A 17,690-nucleotide genomic window follows, 5' to 3' on the forward strand; every position below is an offset into this window, starting at 1 on the left:
ATAAACGCCCTTGTTGCTTTGCCAGACCTGTGTTAACCATAGTGAATACTAGTGTTGTACTTTTTGTTAAAAAAAAATTAAAATGTGTATTCCTAAGTAGTTTTAAATAAAATTCATCCTGGGAATATCCCTAGGTTAGGCCAGTAATGAAACTTAAATATGCTGCTTTTTTGTATAAATCACAGTTGATTCATGTTGTCTATATGTGTTAGTATCAAATACTTTGCAAGGTTTGTTTTAAGACATTTGTTATGTGTCAATGACATTCCATTTTATTCCCATTACATCCCATTAAGTGAGTGGTACACAGGTAGTTGTGAAAACTGGAATAAATACTTGATTGCTGAGGACCTAGTACTCTTGCTTCCTGGAAATGTAGAAGCTATGTGCATTATTTCCAGCATTCCTCTTGGTTAATAATGATGTTGAGGATGTTATATAGTAAAAAAAAAACAAAAAACAACTTTTTTTGAATTCATGATATAGTTTCATTAGTAATCTCTAGATAAGTGAAATATGTATAAATTCACACTTTTTTTGCCTTTTAAATTAATTTTTTTGTTTGAACAGGGTAAACTTTTAAAGATCATCAGTGTTATCTCCAAGAGTTCAAAGCATTTTTTCTCTCTCAAGATAACTTTGAATGTAGAATCAATTATACTTGATTTATAGTAAAAATGTTCCCTTTGGAGAGAAATTTCTTCAAGGAACTTTCTACAGAATCATTTAGCACAACAAATGTACATAAAGTGGCTAGTATTTATCAACTATTTGATTGTGCTGTTTATTTTCTTATTTACCTAATATTGTTGTGTTTATTGGCATTGCTAGCACTTCAAAAAGCACATCAGAGTCATGCTTTTAACTCTTTGTTCCCAGGTCTAATAATACAGATTTAAAAAACTCCCCCCAAAACAGACTGTTTTCTGGTGATGAATAAAGTAAGTAATGAGGATAATGAAGTAAGAAGACTACTGTTTGGTGGGGAAGGATATGTCAGCTGCAAATTTGGATTCCACTTTAGCTAGGCTTTTCTCTAGGCAAGAAAGTGAATGTCAGAGCCTAGGTCTATGAGGAGAGTTATATTGTCCTTTCTTTTTTTTTTCTAAATTAAATTTTTTAATTCTGAATTTATTGAATATCAAAAAAAGATTCCCATATATAGAACAGAAAAAAAGAATTATATGTGAAATTGAATCTCTGTTATGTATAGCTCTTTAAAAAATTATATAATAAATTTTGTTTTGTTACTTTCAAAGCTATCCTGCTTGTTTGTTTCCTTTTGAACTTTGCTCTCTGCTGAGCATTTGAAATAAAAGTTTCAGTGACCTTCATTTATTTCTTTGCAAAGTTTTTATCTTGAAAATACTTTATTTCTGTTCAAGCTGAGACTTTGTTAAATTTTATCAGGGCAGTTGGGGATGGTTAAGTGACTTGCCCAAGGTCACACGGCTAGTTTTTTGTGTTAAGTGTCTGAGGCCGGATTTGAACTCAGGTCCTCTTGACTCCAGGACCGGTGCTCTACTCACCATGCCACCTAGCTGCTCTCCTTTAGTCCTTTTTCTGCAGAATCTTTGTGCACTAAAAAAAAAAAAAAATTACCATCAGAACTAGATGGGGTTTATATTCACAGTAGTATTCAAGGATGGAATCTTTTAGAGGAAAATATTCCTGTAAAAAATTCTGTAACTTGTCTCTTTTGTGGCTGCCATTCTGGAGATGTTGCTAGAGTGAACTGAACTTAGTTTTCATAGGCTGTTTATTTTGTCATGGATTCAACCACTGTGGAGGCGGTGGTGTGTATGAAACTAAAAATTTTGGTACCTGTATGTATTTATAAAATGTAATAATAGTGGTGCAAAAGCATTTCATGCTTATTAGCCGTTTAACTATTTTAATTTTCTTCTATTGTAGGATTAATGGCAAAATAGTTAACCACCATGGCGGCTATGGTTCCACCAGTGAAGCTCAAATGGCTTGAACATTTAAACAGCTCTTGGATCACAGAAGACAGTGAATCTATTGCTACAAGAGAAGGCGTTTCTGTCCTATATTCTAAACTGGTCAGTAATAAGGAAGTTGTGCTTCTGCCTCAGCAGGTTTTGTGCCTCAAAGGACCTCAGTTGCCTGATTTTGAACGTGAATCTCTTTCAAGTGATGAACAGGACCACTATTTGGATGCTCTTCTTACCAGTCAGTTGGCTTTGGCTAAGATGGTATGTTCAGATTCCCCATTTGCTGGAGCACTTCGTAAACGACTTCTTGTACTGCAACGTGTCTTTTATGCACTTTCTAATAAATATCATGATAAAGGCAAAGTGAAGCAGCAGCAGCATTCACCAGAGAGTAGTTCTGGTTCAGCAGACGTGCATTCTGTCAGTGAACGGCCCCGATCAAGCACAGATGCCCTTATAGAAATGGGTGTCCGTACTGGACTGAGCTTACTATTTGCACTACTAAGGCAGAGTTGGATGATGCCTGTTTCAGGACCTGGTCTCAGTCTTTGTAATGATGTCATTCATACTGCAATAGAGGTGGTGAGCTCTTTGCCACCATTATCTCTAGCAAATGAAAGTAAGATTCCACCTATGGGTTTGGACTGTTTATCACAAGTGACTACATTTCTTAAGGGAGTAACTATTCCAAATTCTGGAGCAGATACTTTAGGTCGTAGATTAGCTTCCGAGCTGTTGCTTGGTTTAGCAGCTCAGCGTGGTTCTTTAAGGTATCTTCTCGAGTGGATAGAAATGGCTTTGGGTGCATCAGCAGTTGTACATACCATGGAGAAAAACAAACTACTGCCAAGCCAGGAAGGAATGATCAGCTTTGACTGCTTTATGAACATATTAATGCAGATGAGGCGCTCTTTGGTATGTATCAAATTTTTTAAAATTTTGTATTGAGATTTAAAGGCTGAGTATTTAAAAATTTTTAACTTTTGAGTGCAAGTTAATTTGCTTTCAGTGAACCAAATGGCAAAGATAAATTATTTTGCACTTATTTTGATAAATATTTATTATTTTATTGTGTTTATGTACTTTGATAAGAGAAAATTTTTTGAATGCTAGTTGTGAATGATCCTTATGGAGAGAAAATGGGGTATAGTAGAAAGGCTCCTGGAGATGTTAGGACATTTGAAGTTCTGGTCTTGACTTTGCTCCTAACTTAACTGCATACTCATTTAACTTTCTTATCCATAAATTTTATCATTTATAAATTGAAGGGGTTATCCTTGATCATTTTAGAAATTCTCCGACAGCCTGAAAATTATTTGTTTTCATGATGTCTAAATTCTTGATTCTCATGAGACAATTTTTTATATCATATAAAATTCCAAGCCATAGTATGATCAGTTCAATAAAAATGTGAGCCATTAGGGAGACACAAAGATGGATAAGACTCAAGTCATTGTCCTGGAGATGTAATAGTCAAATAGGGGAAACAACTTATGTATAAAAATTATTATAATCCATGAACTTCTATGCTATAAGATATGCTCCTTTAGGACAGAGGCCATATTTTATCTAAACCTTGTATTTCCCTGTTGCTTAGCACCATGGTCTGTATACAGATGCTTAATAAATGCTATTGTTTTGCTTTTAGCATATAGTAATTACACGTGAGATACTGTCTGCCCTTCAGGATTTTAATGGGCAAACTACTTTGTTAGACTTAGAATTTCATATAATGTGAGTTAAGAATAGAAAATAGCAGTACACAGTTTTGTGAGTATTTAGAAAAGGGGGTAGGAATAAAGAAAGCTTTGTATATGAGCTGGCATTTAAGCCTGGCCTTGAAGGATGCATATCATTTTATTTTATTTTAGAATTCTCAATATTGATTTATTTATTTTAGTTGTCAGTATTCATTTTGAATTCCAGATTTTCTCTCCATCTCTCCCCTCTCCCCCACCCCAAGATGGCATTCATTCTGATTACCTCTTCCCCTAGTCTGCCCTCCCTTTTGTCACCTTAACCCCCCTTCCTATCCCTTCCCTCTCACTTTCTTGTAGGGCAAGATAGATTTCTGTACCCAATTGCCTATATATCTTCTTTCCCAGTGGCATGTACAAATTTTTGACATTTTGAGTTCCAAGTTCTCTCCCTTCATCCCTTCCTTCCCACCCTTATTGAGAGAACAAACAATTTAATATAGGTTGTACATGTGTAGTTATGCAAAATACTTTCATAATAGTCATGCTGTGAAAGACCCTATCCATTTTCAAGAGTGTTTGCTTCTGACTACCCACTCCCCCAATCTGCCCTCCCTTCTATCATCCTCCCCCTTATCCCCTTCCCCTCTACTTTCCTGTAGGATAAGATACCCAATTGAGTGTATAGATGCATAAATTTTAACTAATAATTGAGGAGGAGGAGGAGGACAGTCAAAGTCTAAGAAATGTTTAGGATCAGGCATGGGCAAGAGAGGATAGAGAGTAAAAGAAGTGTTGGGGGAACAATAGGAAAAAAGGCTATAGAGATAACTTGGTTTTTAGTCACACATGTATATATTATAACAAGGACTTTTTGGAGACAACACTAAATATTAGAGTAATTTTTTAATAAATTAAATGCCTGTACACATAAAGCTGTTGTAAAATTGTTCTGGTATCAGTTATAAAAATGTATAAATATAATATGACCCTTTAAAAAGTTAATACTCAGAATATTTTAAAATATTGCTTGTTTTTTTTTAAAGCAATTGGGGTTAAGTAACTTGCTCAAGGTTACACGGCCAGTTATTTTTGTGTGGGTGCTGAGTATCTGAGGCCAGAACCGATCCCAGGTCTCCTGACTCTGGGGCCGGCGCTCTTACTGTGTAAAATATTGTTTTTTTATTCTTAAAATATTGCCAGTCCTTTTTATAGAATGGGAGAGGTGTATGGAAATGATCATGGAAAATGATAAAGTACGATTGAGTTGAGGAAGATCATGCATGCTAAGAGCTTGAAAGGCTAAGGAATTTGGACTCTCTTGAGTAGGTATTGAGGAACTATTGAAACGTTTTGATCAGCAATGTAATATGATTGGAACAGTACTTTTGGAAGATTAATCTGACAATATTAGTAGTTTAATTAGAGAAGGAAGAGATTAAAGAGTGGAGAGATCATTTAAGAGGTTATCATAATAGATGAGGTAAAAGTATGTTGAAGAATTTATATTTCTAACTATGTGATAACTAGGTGGATATATTCGTTTGGGAGAAAAGTTAGGGCTGAAGTTGTGTTTGGGGGAGACACCATGTAGAGGTGATTTTTGAAGCCAAAGGAGTAGACTACATCACTAGGGGAGAGACTATAGAAAGAGAAAAGGCCTGTCAATTGGATATCTCCCTTCAGACTTTTATCCTATATTATACTCTTCCCTTTTTCAGTCAAACTCCTTGAAAAAGCTGTTTGTTCTCTCCTCACTCCACAGGCCTTTGCAGTTTGACTTCTTACATTATCACTTAGCTGTAACTCCTTTCTCCAAGCTCTCTTAACTGCCAAATATGATGAGCTTTTCTCAGTACTTCTCCTTTAAGTCACTATTGACCACTCCTCCTCTCTGGATTTTTATGCTGCTACTCTTTCTTGGTTCTTTTAACCTTTTGTTGGGTCATCATCCATGTCCTGATTCTTTTTTTTTTTTTAAGCAATTGGGGTTAAGTAACTTGCTTAAGGTTACACGGCCAGTTATTTCTGGGTGTGGTGCTAAGTATCTGAGCCCGGATTCGATCCCGAGGTCATCCCAACACTGGGGCCAGTGCTCTTACTCTCTGTGCTACCTGGCTGCCCCCATATCCTGATTCTTGATTGTAGGTGGACTCTCAACTTCAGCCTCTGTCGTGGGACTTATATATTGTCTTTCTTGATAGATTTATCAGCTCTAATTTCTCCTGTGCTCCAGTCCTGAATTTCCAATTGATTATTGGCTATGTTGACCCTCAGTAGGCATCTTAATTTCATTGATCTCTAATATAACTCATTATCTTTGCTCACTAAACCCATCCCTCTTCCACGATTTCCCTTTTTCGGTTGAGAGTATCACCATCCTACCAGTCACCCAGCTTCAGAACCTCATAATTCCTCATTCTCTCTCAATTCACATATCAATCAAATCCTTCTTGGTTCTGCCTCCACAGTATCTCCTGCATATTCACATAGCCGCTACCCTCGTTCAGGGTTTCATCACCTCTTGCTTGGACTTTTGTGGTAGTCTAATCAGTCTTCCTGCCTTAAATTGATTTGACCCATCAATTCTTTAGTATCATATTACTTAGTTTCCATTTAATTTTTAGCTCTTTCTTCACAGGACAGTAAAGGCTGTGTTTCATATTTCTTCCTTTTGGCATTAGTTTTTGGCATGAAGACAACTGAGAAATTTGCAATCTCTTTTCCCTTTCCATTCATTAATCATACAATAATCTATCATATATTACTTTCCCAAAGTTATATTCAGGCTTTTAATTTCTGTATTATTTTTGTTAAGATTTATTTAGCTCATTAAGGGAAACACTGACATACCTTCACTATTTTACTGTTCTTCTCTACAATTGATTAACTTTTCCTTTAAAAATTTAAATGTTATGTATAGGCACTTAGGTGGAACACTGCATAGTGCTGGAATTGGCATCAGGAAGACTTGAGTTTGAATCCTCCATCAAACACTTTAGCTGTGTGATTGTAGCAAGTCATTTAGCCCCTCTAATCTCAGTTTCCCCCATTGTAAAATTGGGAAAATAATAAAACATATTTCATAGGATTGCTTTGAGGATCAAATGAGATAACATGTAAAATGCTTTACAAAACTTAAAGCACTGTATAAATGCTAGTTGTTGTTATGTGTATATATAAGTATATCATAGATTCACTTTCCATAAAAAGCCTTTAACTACAATGTATTTTTTTTGCTTATCCCTTTTTATTATGCTTGCTTTTACTGTTGCCTTGTCTGAAATGATTGCTACTTGTACTCTTATGAATTCAGCTAAAGCTTAGTAAATTTGCTGCTGTTCTCTATTTTGACTCTGTGAATATCAATTGTCCTTTTGTGTAAGCAGCATATTGTTAGATTCTGCTTTCTAGTCCATTCTGTGCTATCCTTTGTTTTGTAGGTGAGTTTATATTAGCCAGGTTCACAGTTGTGACTATTAATTTTCATCTCATGCACTCCTTTTATGTGAGACAGTAAAACTCTCCCATCTTCCTTTAATCCTTAGTATATTTCCCTTTCTTCCCATTTTCTTCTCCTGAGACAATCAAAATAGAAAAACACCAGAGCCCTCTGTCTATCTTGTTTCATTTTCTTCCTATCCACTGAAGACATACATGAATATTTTGAGAATGACATTTGTTTCTTCTCCTCCTATTAGAATATAGTCATTGTATAGTCTTTTTCAGTAGTGCATCAAAGGTGATAGCAAACTTCACTTTAAGGGACATTTACCCTTCTTGTAGTGTTTAAAATAAAACATTTGTATGACTGCCTATTTATTTTTTGAGAGACAGTGGCTGGCAAGTTTATTGGATGGGTGTTTCATTGAACTGCAAGCTCAGTACAGGAAGCAGATGACAAAGAGAAGTCAAGGCAGCACCTCCCCCTCCCAACTACCCCTAGCCCCAGCTCCTCCCCGCTGGCAGGCAGAGATTGTCAAAGCTGAGCCCTGGGGGCTGGGCTCTAGGAGGGAAGGCTGGCCTAGTCTACAAGGTATCTTGGGCTGGGGCTGCTGTGCCTATCCATGCCAGGGACCCCCAGGATACCCTGCCTGCTCTGGGTCTGGGTGAAGTTTTTATTAAATTGAGAGAAGTAAAAACCACATTTGGGGGGAAGATACAGAAGGACCAACAGGTGAAGGGAGGAATGAGTGAGGGGGATGCCAGAGCCATGACTGCCTATTTAATACCAGTAAAACTGATAACTTAGATGAAGTGGATATATACTGTCTAGATGAACTGAACAAGAGTTGAATAATTTGAATATCTGTCTCAGGAAAAAAAAAATGAATAAGATATAAAGTAACTTCCAGAGAAAGGATAAAATCCCAAGACCAGATGAATTTATAAGTGAATTTTATTCTTGACATTCAATGGACAATTTAATATTCAGAGGACAGTTTAGTCCAGTGTTACATAAATTGTTTGCAAAAATAAGGAAAGAAAAGATCCAACCAAATTTACTCTGGGAGACAAATATGTTCTTGAGTCCTAAAACAAGGAAAAAGAAAGCTCTGGACTAGTGTCCCTAGTGAACATCAGTACAAAAATACTGAGTAAGTGATTGTGTAACAATATTTAAAAAGATTAAACTATGGCCTAGTTGATTTATACTGGGGACTGACTGCAGGGCTGGTTCAATGTTAGGAAAACTATAACTGCAATTGACCATATTAGTTTTAAAAAGCTACATGATTATATCCAGAAAAAAATTTTGACAAAATATGAGTTAATATTAAAAAAATTGAAAAGCATATGAATAAATGGATCATTCCTTAATATGGGAAATAGTATCCATTTACAAACAAGAGGTAGCATTTCTGTAATGGAGAAATGCTAAAGGCCTTTTTGTTGAGATCAGGGTTAAAGGAAGGATGAACATTGATATTTCAGAAATGCTAGCTCTAGCAATAAGACAAGAAAAGAAATTGAGGGATTGAGCATAGGCAAAGAAGAAAAGAAAATGATCGTTTTTTACATATGATGTAATAGTTTTCTTAAAGAACGCCAGAGAATCAACTAAAGTTTTTATAGAGAAAAAAGTAATAACTTCAGCACATAGAAGGATGCAATATAAACCCATAAAACCATTATTCTTTCTGTATATTACCAATAAAACTCATCAGGAAGAGATTAAAAAAAGAAACTCTACTCAAAAGAACCATAGAAAAATAGCAAGAGACTTGACAAAATTATGAATGAAACTATAAAATATTTTTAACAGAAATAAAGACCTAAATCAGAGGGATGTAAACTGTTCATGGTTGGGCTGTGCCAATGTAATAAAAATGACAATACTACCTAAATGAATTTGCATATGTAGTGCCATACCAATCAAACTATTAAAGAGTTACTTTATAGTTATTAGAGGAAAAAAATAACACTTTACTTGGAGGAACAAAATGTCAAGAATCTCAAGGAAAATACAGTTGGGAAGAAAAGGAGCTTAACAGTAGCAGATCTCAAACTATATTAAAAAGCAGTAATATTCAAAATTTTTAGTACAGGAAACCTGTACCAGTCTCTCTTAATTCTAATACCTTCCTACTGTTGATAATTTCCTATTTGACTTGTATATAGCTTGTTTATAAACTATACATTGTTGTTTACATGTTGTGCTTCCCACTATATTGTGAGCTCTTTTTTTGTTGTTGTGGAAGCAATCAGAGTTAAGTGACTTGCCCAGGGTCACACAGCTAAGTGTCTGAGGTTGGATTTGAACTTAGGTTTTCCTGACTCCAGGGCTAGTGCATTATCTCTTGTGCCACCTACCTGCTCTAGATTGTGAGCTCTTTAAAGGCAGTGTCTGTCTTTTACCTTTCTTTGTATCCCGACATCTTAAATAGACCTGGGACATAGTAGATTATATTACATATGCAAGATACAGACAATTAAACATGGTGGCATAATGTTTGGTAAACCAAAGGACTTCTACTACTGGAGTAAAGACTCACTATTAAACTCCTAAGAAAGTTGGAAAGCCATTTGACAGAAAACAGATTTACATCAACATCTCATACTATCATATACTACAGAAGCAATATAAATGTATATAATACCTAGATAAAAAAAAGGTTATTTTATAGATTAGAGGAGTAGGAAAGGAGATACTTCGCAAAGCTTTGGATTAAGGGGAAGAGAGATCATAATTAAATAAGGTAGTTAGGAGATAGTAATAGGCCATAAAATGGACAATTTGGTTCTATAAAGCTGCAGTGGTTTTTTGTTGTAGATTTTTGCACAGTCACACAATTTAGTGTAAATTAGAAGGGGACGATCTTTATAGCAAATTTCTTTAATAAAGGCATCCTAAATATATAAGAAATTAATATAAATATATAAGAATAAGAGGTATTCTCCATTAAATAAATGTTCAAGTAATAAGAATAACTAATGGTTAATAAGCAATTTATTAACAAGTATTTGGAAAAAAATACTCCAAAGAACTAATAATAAGGAATGAAAATCAAAACAATTCTGAACTTCCATCTCATACACATCAACATTAGCAAAGGTAACAAGAAAAATGAGAACTGTTAGAGGAGCTATGGGGAAATCTGGCATGTTACTGCACTCTTATTGGAGATGTGAAGTGATCTAACCATTCTGGAGAGCATTTTAGAATCATATCCCAAAAGTCAGTAAATTGTGCTTACTCTTTGAACCAGTAATGCCACTACCCAGCTTATACCCTCAAAGAGATCAGAGAGCGAACTATTTATACAAAAATATTTATATCTGGACCTTTAGTTGTAGCAAAGAACTAGAAGCAGAGGGGGTGCCCATAAATTGAGGAATGACTGAACAAATAATTATGACACATGAAAGGAATGAATTCAGAGAAACTTGGGAGGACTTGTATGAACTGATGCATAATGAAGGGAGCAGAATCAAGAGAGCAGTTTATATAATATCTGCAACATTGTAAGGGAAAAACAAGTACAAAAGTCTTAAGAACCATCATCAGTGCAATCACCAATTATGTGATTGTTATAATAATAATAATAGTTATAATTAGCTCTAGGGGGCTGATAATCAATCTTGATTCCCATCTCTTGGCACAGAGGAGATGGATTAGAGGTGCATAATGAGGCATACTTTTTCAAATAACACCAATGCATGAATTTGTTTTGAGTGACTAATTTATTACAAGAGACTTTTAATTTTTTTTTTTTTGTAGAGGAGAGAATTGGAGAAGCATTGGGAATAGTGCTAGGGACTTGAAAAAGGAAGAAAAAAAAGAAAAGAATCAGTGAGTCATTAAAAATTAACAGAAGAGAACAGAAGGAAGTTCAGATGGGGACATAAAATCATAGCAGGGTTGGAGCTATCATGTGAAATGAGAAATTTTTGTAAAAGGTGTACATTTTTTTTACTTTCTTTTTTATTTTTTTTTTAAATTTTTTTAATGCTTTATTAACTTCTGATTTACATCATTTGTTTCTGCCAGATTTTGAGTTACAAATTTTCTCCCTGTTTTTCCCCTACCCACCGCCCCAAAATATCAGTCCCACAGGATATCTATCCCCTCCTCCAATCTGCTTTCTCCCATATTTTCTCCCATACGTATCCTTTCGACTTTTCCAGTGGATATCTATGCCTCAGTGCCTGTATATCTTATTTCCCAATTACATGTAAGATAGTATTAATAATAGTGTATATATATTTTTTTGAATATTTGATTTTAAAACTTTCCATTCCAGATTTATTTCCTTCCTTCCTTGTCACCCACCCTTACTGGGAAGATAAGCAGTTCAGTACAGGATGTACATGTGTGGCTAATGCAAAACAATAACATAGTAGATATATTGTAAAAGACTGATTATATTTCCCTCCTTCCTATCCCACCACCCACTTGTTCTATTCTCTACTTTGATCCCATTCCTTTTCAAAAGTGGGTGCTTCCAACTTCCCTCCCCCCCAGCCTGCCCTCCCTTCCATCATCCCCTTCCTCCACTACTCTCCTGGAGGGTGAGATACCCTATTTAGTGTGTATTTCATTCCCTCCTCAGACCAAATTCAATGGGAATAAGGTTGACCCATTCCTTTTTGCCTTCCTGATCTTCCCCTCCATTGTAACCATTTTCCCTTGCCTCTTCTGTATGAGATAGTTTACCCCAATCTGTCTCTCCCCATCTCCTCTCATTATATTCCTCTCACCTCTTAATTTCACCTTTTAAGTATCATCCCTTCATGTTAAATTGGTCCTGTGCCCTCTATGTATACCTGTAAAAATATACCCACATTCGCATATATACTCATATGCCATATACCCTCATATACAGACATATAGAGAGAGAGACATATATATATATATATACACACATACACACACACACATATATTTCTAATCCCTTCAACTGCTGAGAAAAGTTCCATAAGTTACAATTGTTGTTTTTTTTTTTTTAAGTAACTTGCTCAAGGTTACACGGCCAGTTATTTCTGGGTGTGGTGCTGAGTGCCTGAGCCCGGGATTCGATCTCCAGGTCGTCCCAACACTGGAGCCGGTGCTCTTACTCACTGAGCCACCTGGCCGCCCCTACAATTGTTTTTCCATGTAGGAATGTTAATAGTTCAACTTTGATAAGTTCCTTATGATTTCTTTTCCCTGTTTACCTTCTCATGCTTCTCTTGCTTCTTGTATCTGAATGTCAAATTTTCTATTCAACTCTGGTTTTTTCAGCAAGAATGCTTGAAAGTCCTGTATTCCACTGAATGACCATATTTTCCCCTGAAACATGATACTCAGTTTTGCTGGGTAGGTGACTCTTGGTTTTAATCCCAGCTCCTTTGCCCTCCGAAATATCATATTCCAAGCCCTTCAATCCCTCAGTGTAGAAGCTGCCAGATCCTGGGTTATCCTGATTGTGTTTCCACAATATTCAAATTGTTTCTTCCTGGCTGCTTGTAATATTCTCTCCTTAATCTGGGAATTCCGGAACCTGGCTATCATATTCCTAGGAGTTTTCTTTTTGGGATCATTTTCAGGAGGTGATCAGTGGATTTTTTCAACCTCTATTTTGCCCTCTGGTACTAAAACATCAGGGCAGTTTTCTTTGAGAACTTCCTGGAGGATGATTTCTAGGTTCTTACTTTGGTCATGGCTTTCAGGTAGTCCAATAATTTTTAAATTCTCTCTCCTGGATCTATTTTCCAGGTCATTGGTTTTCCCCATGAGATATTTCACCTTGCCTTCTATTCTTTCATTAATTTGGATCTGTTTAACAGCATCTTGATTTCTCATAAAGTCATTAGCTTCCATTTGCTCCAATCTAATTCTGAAGCAATGATTCTCCTCATTGAGCTTTTGAGATTCTTTTTCCATCTGTCAAATTTGACTTTTTAAGGCATTCTTCTCCTCATTGCCTTTTTGAGCCTCCTTTGCCATTTGAGTCAGTCTGTTTTTAAGGTATTATTTTCCTCGGTCAGGCTGTTGACTCTCATTTCATAATTTTCTTGCATTGTTCTCATTTCTCTTCCCAATTTTTCCTTCACTTCTCTTATCTGGTTCTTAAGGTCCTCTATGGCCTGTAACCAGCTTGTATTTTCCTTTGAAGCTTTTGGTGCTGGAGTTCTGACTTCACTGTTTTCCTCCTGTTCCATGCTTTGCTCCTTTTTGTCCCCAAAATAGGAGTGTAATGTGGGAATCTTCTGTCTGCTTTGTTTCCTTTGCCTGGTTATTTTTTCTAATTTTTTTATTTTTTTTTATTATTTCTATTTTTTCATTCTTTTGGTTTTATGATTTCTCATGGAGTCATTAGCTTCCATTTGCTCCATTCTAGTTTTTAAGGACTTATTTTTTTCTTTGAGCTTTTAGATCTCCCTTTCCATTTGGCCAGTTTTACTTTATAAGGCTTTCTTCTCCTTAATGGCTTTTTGGACCTCTTTTGCCATTTGACTTGGTCTGTTTTTTAAGGTGTTATTTCCTTTAGTGTGTTTTTGGTCTCCTTTACCAAGCTATTGACTTGTTTTTCATGATATTCTTTTTTTTTTTTTAAAGCAATTGGGGTTAAGTAACTTGCCCAAGGTTACACGACTAGGTTTTTTGTGTGGGTGTTTAAGTGTCTGAGGCCAGAACCGAACTTGGGTTCTCCTGACTCCGGGCAGAGGCTTTACTCACTGTGCCACCTAGCTGCCCCTTCTCTTCATATTTTGATTAATCATTTCTTGGTCTCTTATAATTTCACTCAATTCTAATTTTCAAGGTGTCATTTTCTTCCTTAATATTCTGAATCTCCTTTTCTAATTGGTTAACTTTTCCTTCATACCCTTCTTGTTTTTCCTGGATTATTCTTATTTTCTTTTTTAGCTTTTCCTCTATCTCTATCATTTGATTTTTTGAAGTCTTTTTAAAGATATTCTATGAATCCTTTTTGGGCAGGTGAGCATATTACTCTTTGGAGGTTTCTTTACTTCAGTATCCTCCTTTGAAGATGAACCCAAGTCATCTCTCTTCCCATAATAGGTTTCTATAGTTGTATTCTTTCTCATTTGTGTGTGCATTTTTTTGTGGTGGTAGCTTAATTATTTGTGTCACCTCTTGCCCTGGGGTATGGGAAATGGTGCCTCTAGCCTGAAGACAAAGCCAAATCTCTAGCCTCCTGTAAGTGCCCATAGCCAGAGTCTTTCTACCCCACTGCTTCTGCTCTCCCTGGGCATATACTGGTTCCTTCTCGCCCCTGCTGCTCTCTGCAGCACAGCTGGGTCTGGTGTTCCTGGTCAGCAGAGGTTTCCTCTATCTTCCCGGGCTCTGACGCCCAGCTCTCCACACTATTCCGGGGGTTAAAATTTTGGTGGCTGGGGTAGAGGAAGCCTCTCAAATGAACTAACATCAGGGCTTGTCACTTGTTTTAGAGGTTAGCTGCTTGCTGTTAAAACAGAACCTAGCCTGGAGGTGTTTACTCTTCACCAGGACAAAACCTCCTCTTAAAATTTTTCTTCTGGTCTTCTCAAATTGTACTGGGAGGACCCTGGTTATGCCCCTGTTCTTATATATATCTCTACCCACACTTTGTTCACCCTAAGGTGCTATTTTAACTTTTGTGGGGGGAAATCTTGAGAGCTCAGAATTTTCTGAACTACTCTGCTGTCTTTCCAGAATCCTCTCCCCAACTTTGTCTATTTGTGATTACCTTAACTTCTTTTTATGTATTGTCTTCTTCTATTAGAGTATAAACTCCTTGAGGGCCAGACTGTCTTTCTTTTTGCTTATATTTGTTTCAGTGCTTACTACTATATCTGGCACATAGTAAGGGCTTAATATATACTTTTTGTTGAGAATTTGTGTAGGAGGAGGGAAGATAAAACTTTATGTCGAAGAGCCTCTAATATTCCCAGTGAAGTAAGAATGAAGTTGTTTGAAAATGAGTGGAGGAGGTAGGAGGAATAGAAGTAGTGGAAGTTTGCAAGAAATAGGAAAAAAAAAAGATAGCCAAACAGTAGTGAGGGCCAGCTGCCAGCTAAGTTCAGTAGCTTGAATTTATAATGAATTTAATCTGTATGGTTTTAGATTTCATTTAATGAGGTGAAAATAGAAGGTATGTTGTGGAGGAAAACAAATTCAGGAATGTAAAGGAATTTAATATTTTCCAAAGTATTCAGTGGAAAAGGACCTTTATTTAGAGTGGCAGATGACTGAATTGGGCATGTAAAAAGGGTGGGTAGGGTGATTAAATTGGTTAGGGATGAATGGTTAGGTGAATGGCATGTATTAATATGTAGTAAAATCTGATATTTACTTTTTCTCCATGATTCATTAATAACGTGTAAGTTGCATATTTTTATTGCCTTTGCTATATTTTTTTCTTAGCAATACCTATATTATGAAACTCATAAGACTTATAGAGCAGTTACAGTGTTCAGTGTTTTATAGCCTATTTTGGTCTGTTCTACAACTGTGTGGTACATTCATCAAGTATTTTTATTCTCATATTACAGTTGAAGAAACTGAGGCTTAGAAGAGGGCGAGTGACTAGCCCAAGGTCACACAGCTAGTCAGTGGCAGAATGAGCACCTGAATCCAGGTTTCCTATATAAGTTATTAGTGAGTGTTTTAACACTTTTTTTTTAAAGAAATGCCATACTCTCCTGTTTAACTCCCAGCTGATATATTTACCTTGTATAGGGTTTGCTAAGTTTTTTTTCCTTACAGAGATGCATCTTAAATTCTGACAGTGGGGAAAAAACTGAAAAATCTTTCTTTTGTCTTTAGGTTGTCTAGAAAGATAAAAAATCCTTAACAACTAACCTAAAAGAGACAGCATGGCATAATAGATAAGAGAGCTGACCTTGGAAATAGGAAGACTTGGGTTCAAGTCCCACATTTAACATGTACTGGTTCTGTGACCCTGGGCAAATCACTTAACCTTTCAGCGCTCTAGGCAATCTCTAAGGCTCTAAATTGTAGAGTAGGTGCTGATTTGTATTGATAGAGAACAGTTTGCTTATCTTGGAAATTACCTTTATCAGTGAAATAAAATAATCTCTAAAATTTCTTCTAGCTATAATATTTTGTGATTTTGAGAGTCAAAGACTGACTCTAAGCCAGTCATTGAAGAGGAAGAGTTAGGAGACAGAAGAGACTCAGTTCAGCATTTATTAAGTACTTTCTGTGTACCATGCTAAGTGCTAAAGATTCAAAGAAATACAAAAAAACCCAACCCAGTTCCTGTTCTCTAGGAACTTACATTCTAGTTGGAGAAACAAACTTGAAAGCAATAAGGTACCAAAAAACTATATGCAGGATAAATGGGAAATAGTTCAGTAGAGGAAAGGCACTAAAATTTAGGAGAATTGGGGAATGGTTTCTTTACAAGGTGATATTTAGCTGGGATGCTGTATAGGAAACCAGGAGGCAAAAATGAGGAGTGAAAGAAAGCATCACCAGCATGAGAGACAATCAATGAAAATAGAGATGGGAGATAAAATGTCTTGTTTGAAGAACAGTAAAGAGACCAGTGTAACTGCATCACAGAGCTGGTGTGCAGGGAGGTATATAAGGTGTAAGAAGACTAAAAAGGTAGGTTATGAAGGGCTTTGAACAACAGATGAATTTTATATTTGATCCTGAAGGCAATAGGGAGCACTAGAGTTTATTGTCAAGGGGATAGGAGAGGACAACATGATCAGACTTATTTTATGAAGAAAATTTTGATAGGTGAGTGGAGGATGGATCATAATGGGGGGAGAGACTTGTGGCAGGGAGACTACCAGGAGGCTTTTGCAATAAAAAGCTGGGAGGTGATGAGGGACTGTCCAATCATGGTGGTATGGTCAGAGGAGAGAAAAGGAGCTGTATATGATACATGTTATGAAGAAAAAATCAACTGGCCTTGGCAACAGATTGGATTGGGGGGTGAAAAAGAATGGAGAGTTGAAGATGATACTTAGGCTGTGAATCTAGGTGACTAGAAGGATGGTAATAACCTTAACAGTAATAAAGAAGGTAAGAAGAAGGGAGAGTTTATGGGAAAAGATAATGAGTTCAGTTTTGCATGTTGTTGAGTTTAAGACATCTATGGCAAATCTAGTTTGAAATGCAAGACTGGAGACATTAAGGCAGAGAAGTTAGGACTGAATAAGTATATTTGGGAATCATCAGTATAGAGATTTTAATTGAATTCTTGGGAGCTGATTGGATTGCCAAGTAAAATGGTATAGAGGGAGAAGAGAAAGAGGGCCCAGGAAAGAGCATTCTGGAATACCCATGGTTTATGGGTGTTACCTGGATGAAGATCTAGCAAAAGAGTGGTTAGATGGGGGTAGTAGGAGAACCAGGAGAAGGTAGTTTCACAAAAACAAAGAGAAGAGAGAGTATTGAGAATGATTGATAGTGTCAGAGGCTACAGAGAGGTCACAAAAGAACAGGACAGATAAAGGGCCAAGAGGCAACAAAATAAAGAATTGTAGAAACAGGAGGAAAATTAGGTGGGGATCAGTAGTGTTCAGCAGTGGCTATCAGAAATTAATGTAATATTTGGAAACTTTGAGTGACAGA

At 36.3% G+C, this 17,690-nt stretch overlaps 1 protein-coding gene across 6 annotated transcripts in view; it reads left to right on the plus strand.

Annotated features, from left to right (window-relative positions):
• HERC1 (HECT and RLD domain containing E3 ubiquitin protein ligase family member 1) overlaps positions 1-17,690 on the plus strand; it is a 221,356-nt gene that overhangs the window by 21,925 nt on the left and 181,741 nt on the right. For all 6 annotated transcript variants that reach the window (XM_069098343.1, XM_069098348.1, XM_069098345.1 and 3 more), the window contains exon 2: positions 1,915-2,870. In XM_069098343.1, coding sequence (XP_068954444.1) covers positions 1,941-2,870 — 930 coding nt within the window. In that variant the 5' untranslated portion in view covers positions 1,915-1,940. The remainder of the gene's footprint in view (positions 1-1,914; positions 2,871-17,690) is intronic.

This window comes from Petaurus breviceps, unplaced genomic scaffold, assembly GCF_028583685.1.
Source record: "Petaurus breviceps papuanus isolate PSGF00001 unplaced genomic scaffold, PetGlider_PUasm1.0 37, whole genome shotgun sequence".
Classification (NCBI taxonomy): domain Eukaryota; kingdom Metazoa; phylum Chordata; class Mammalia; order Diprotodontia; family Petauridae; genus Petaurus; species Petaurus breviceps.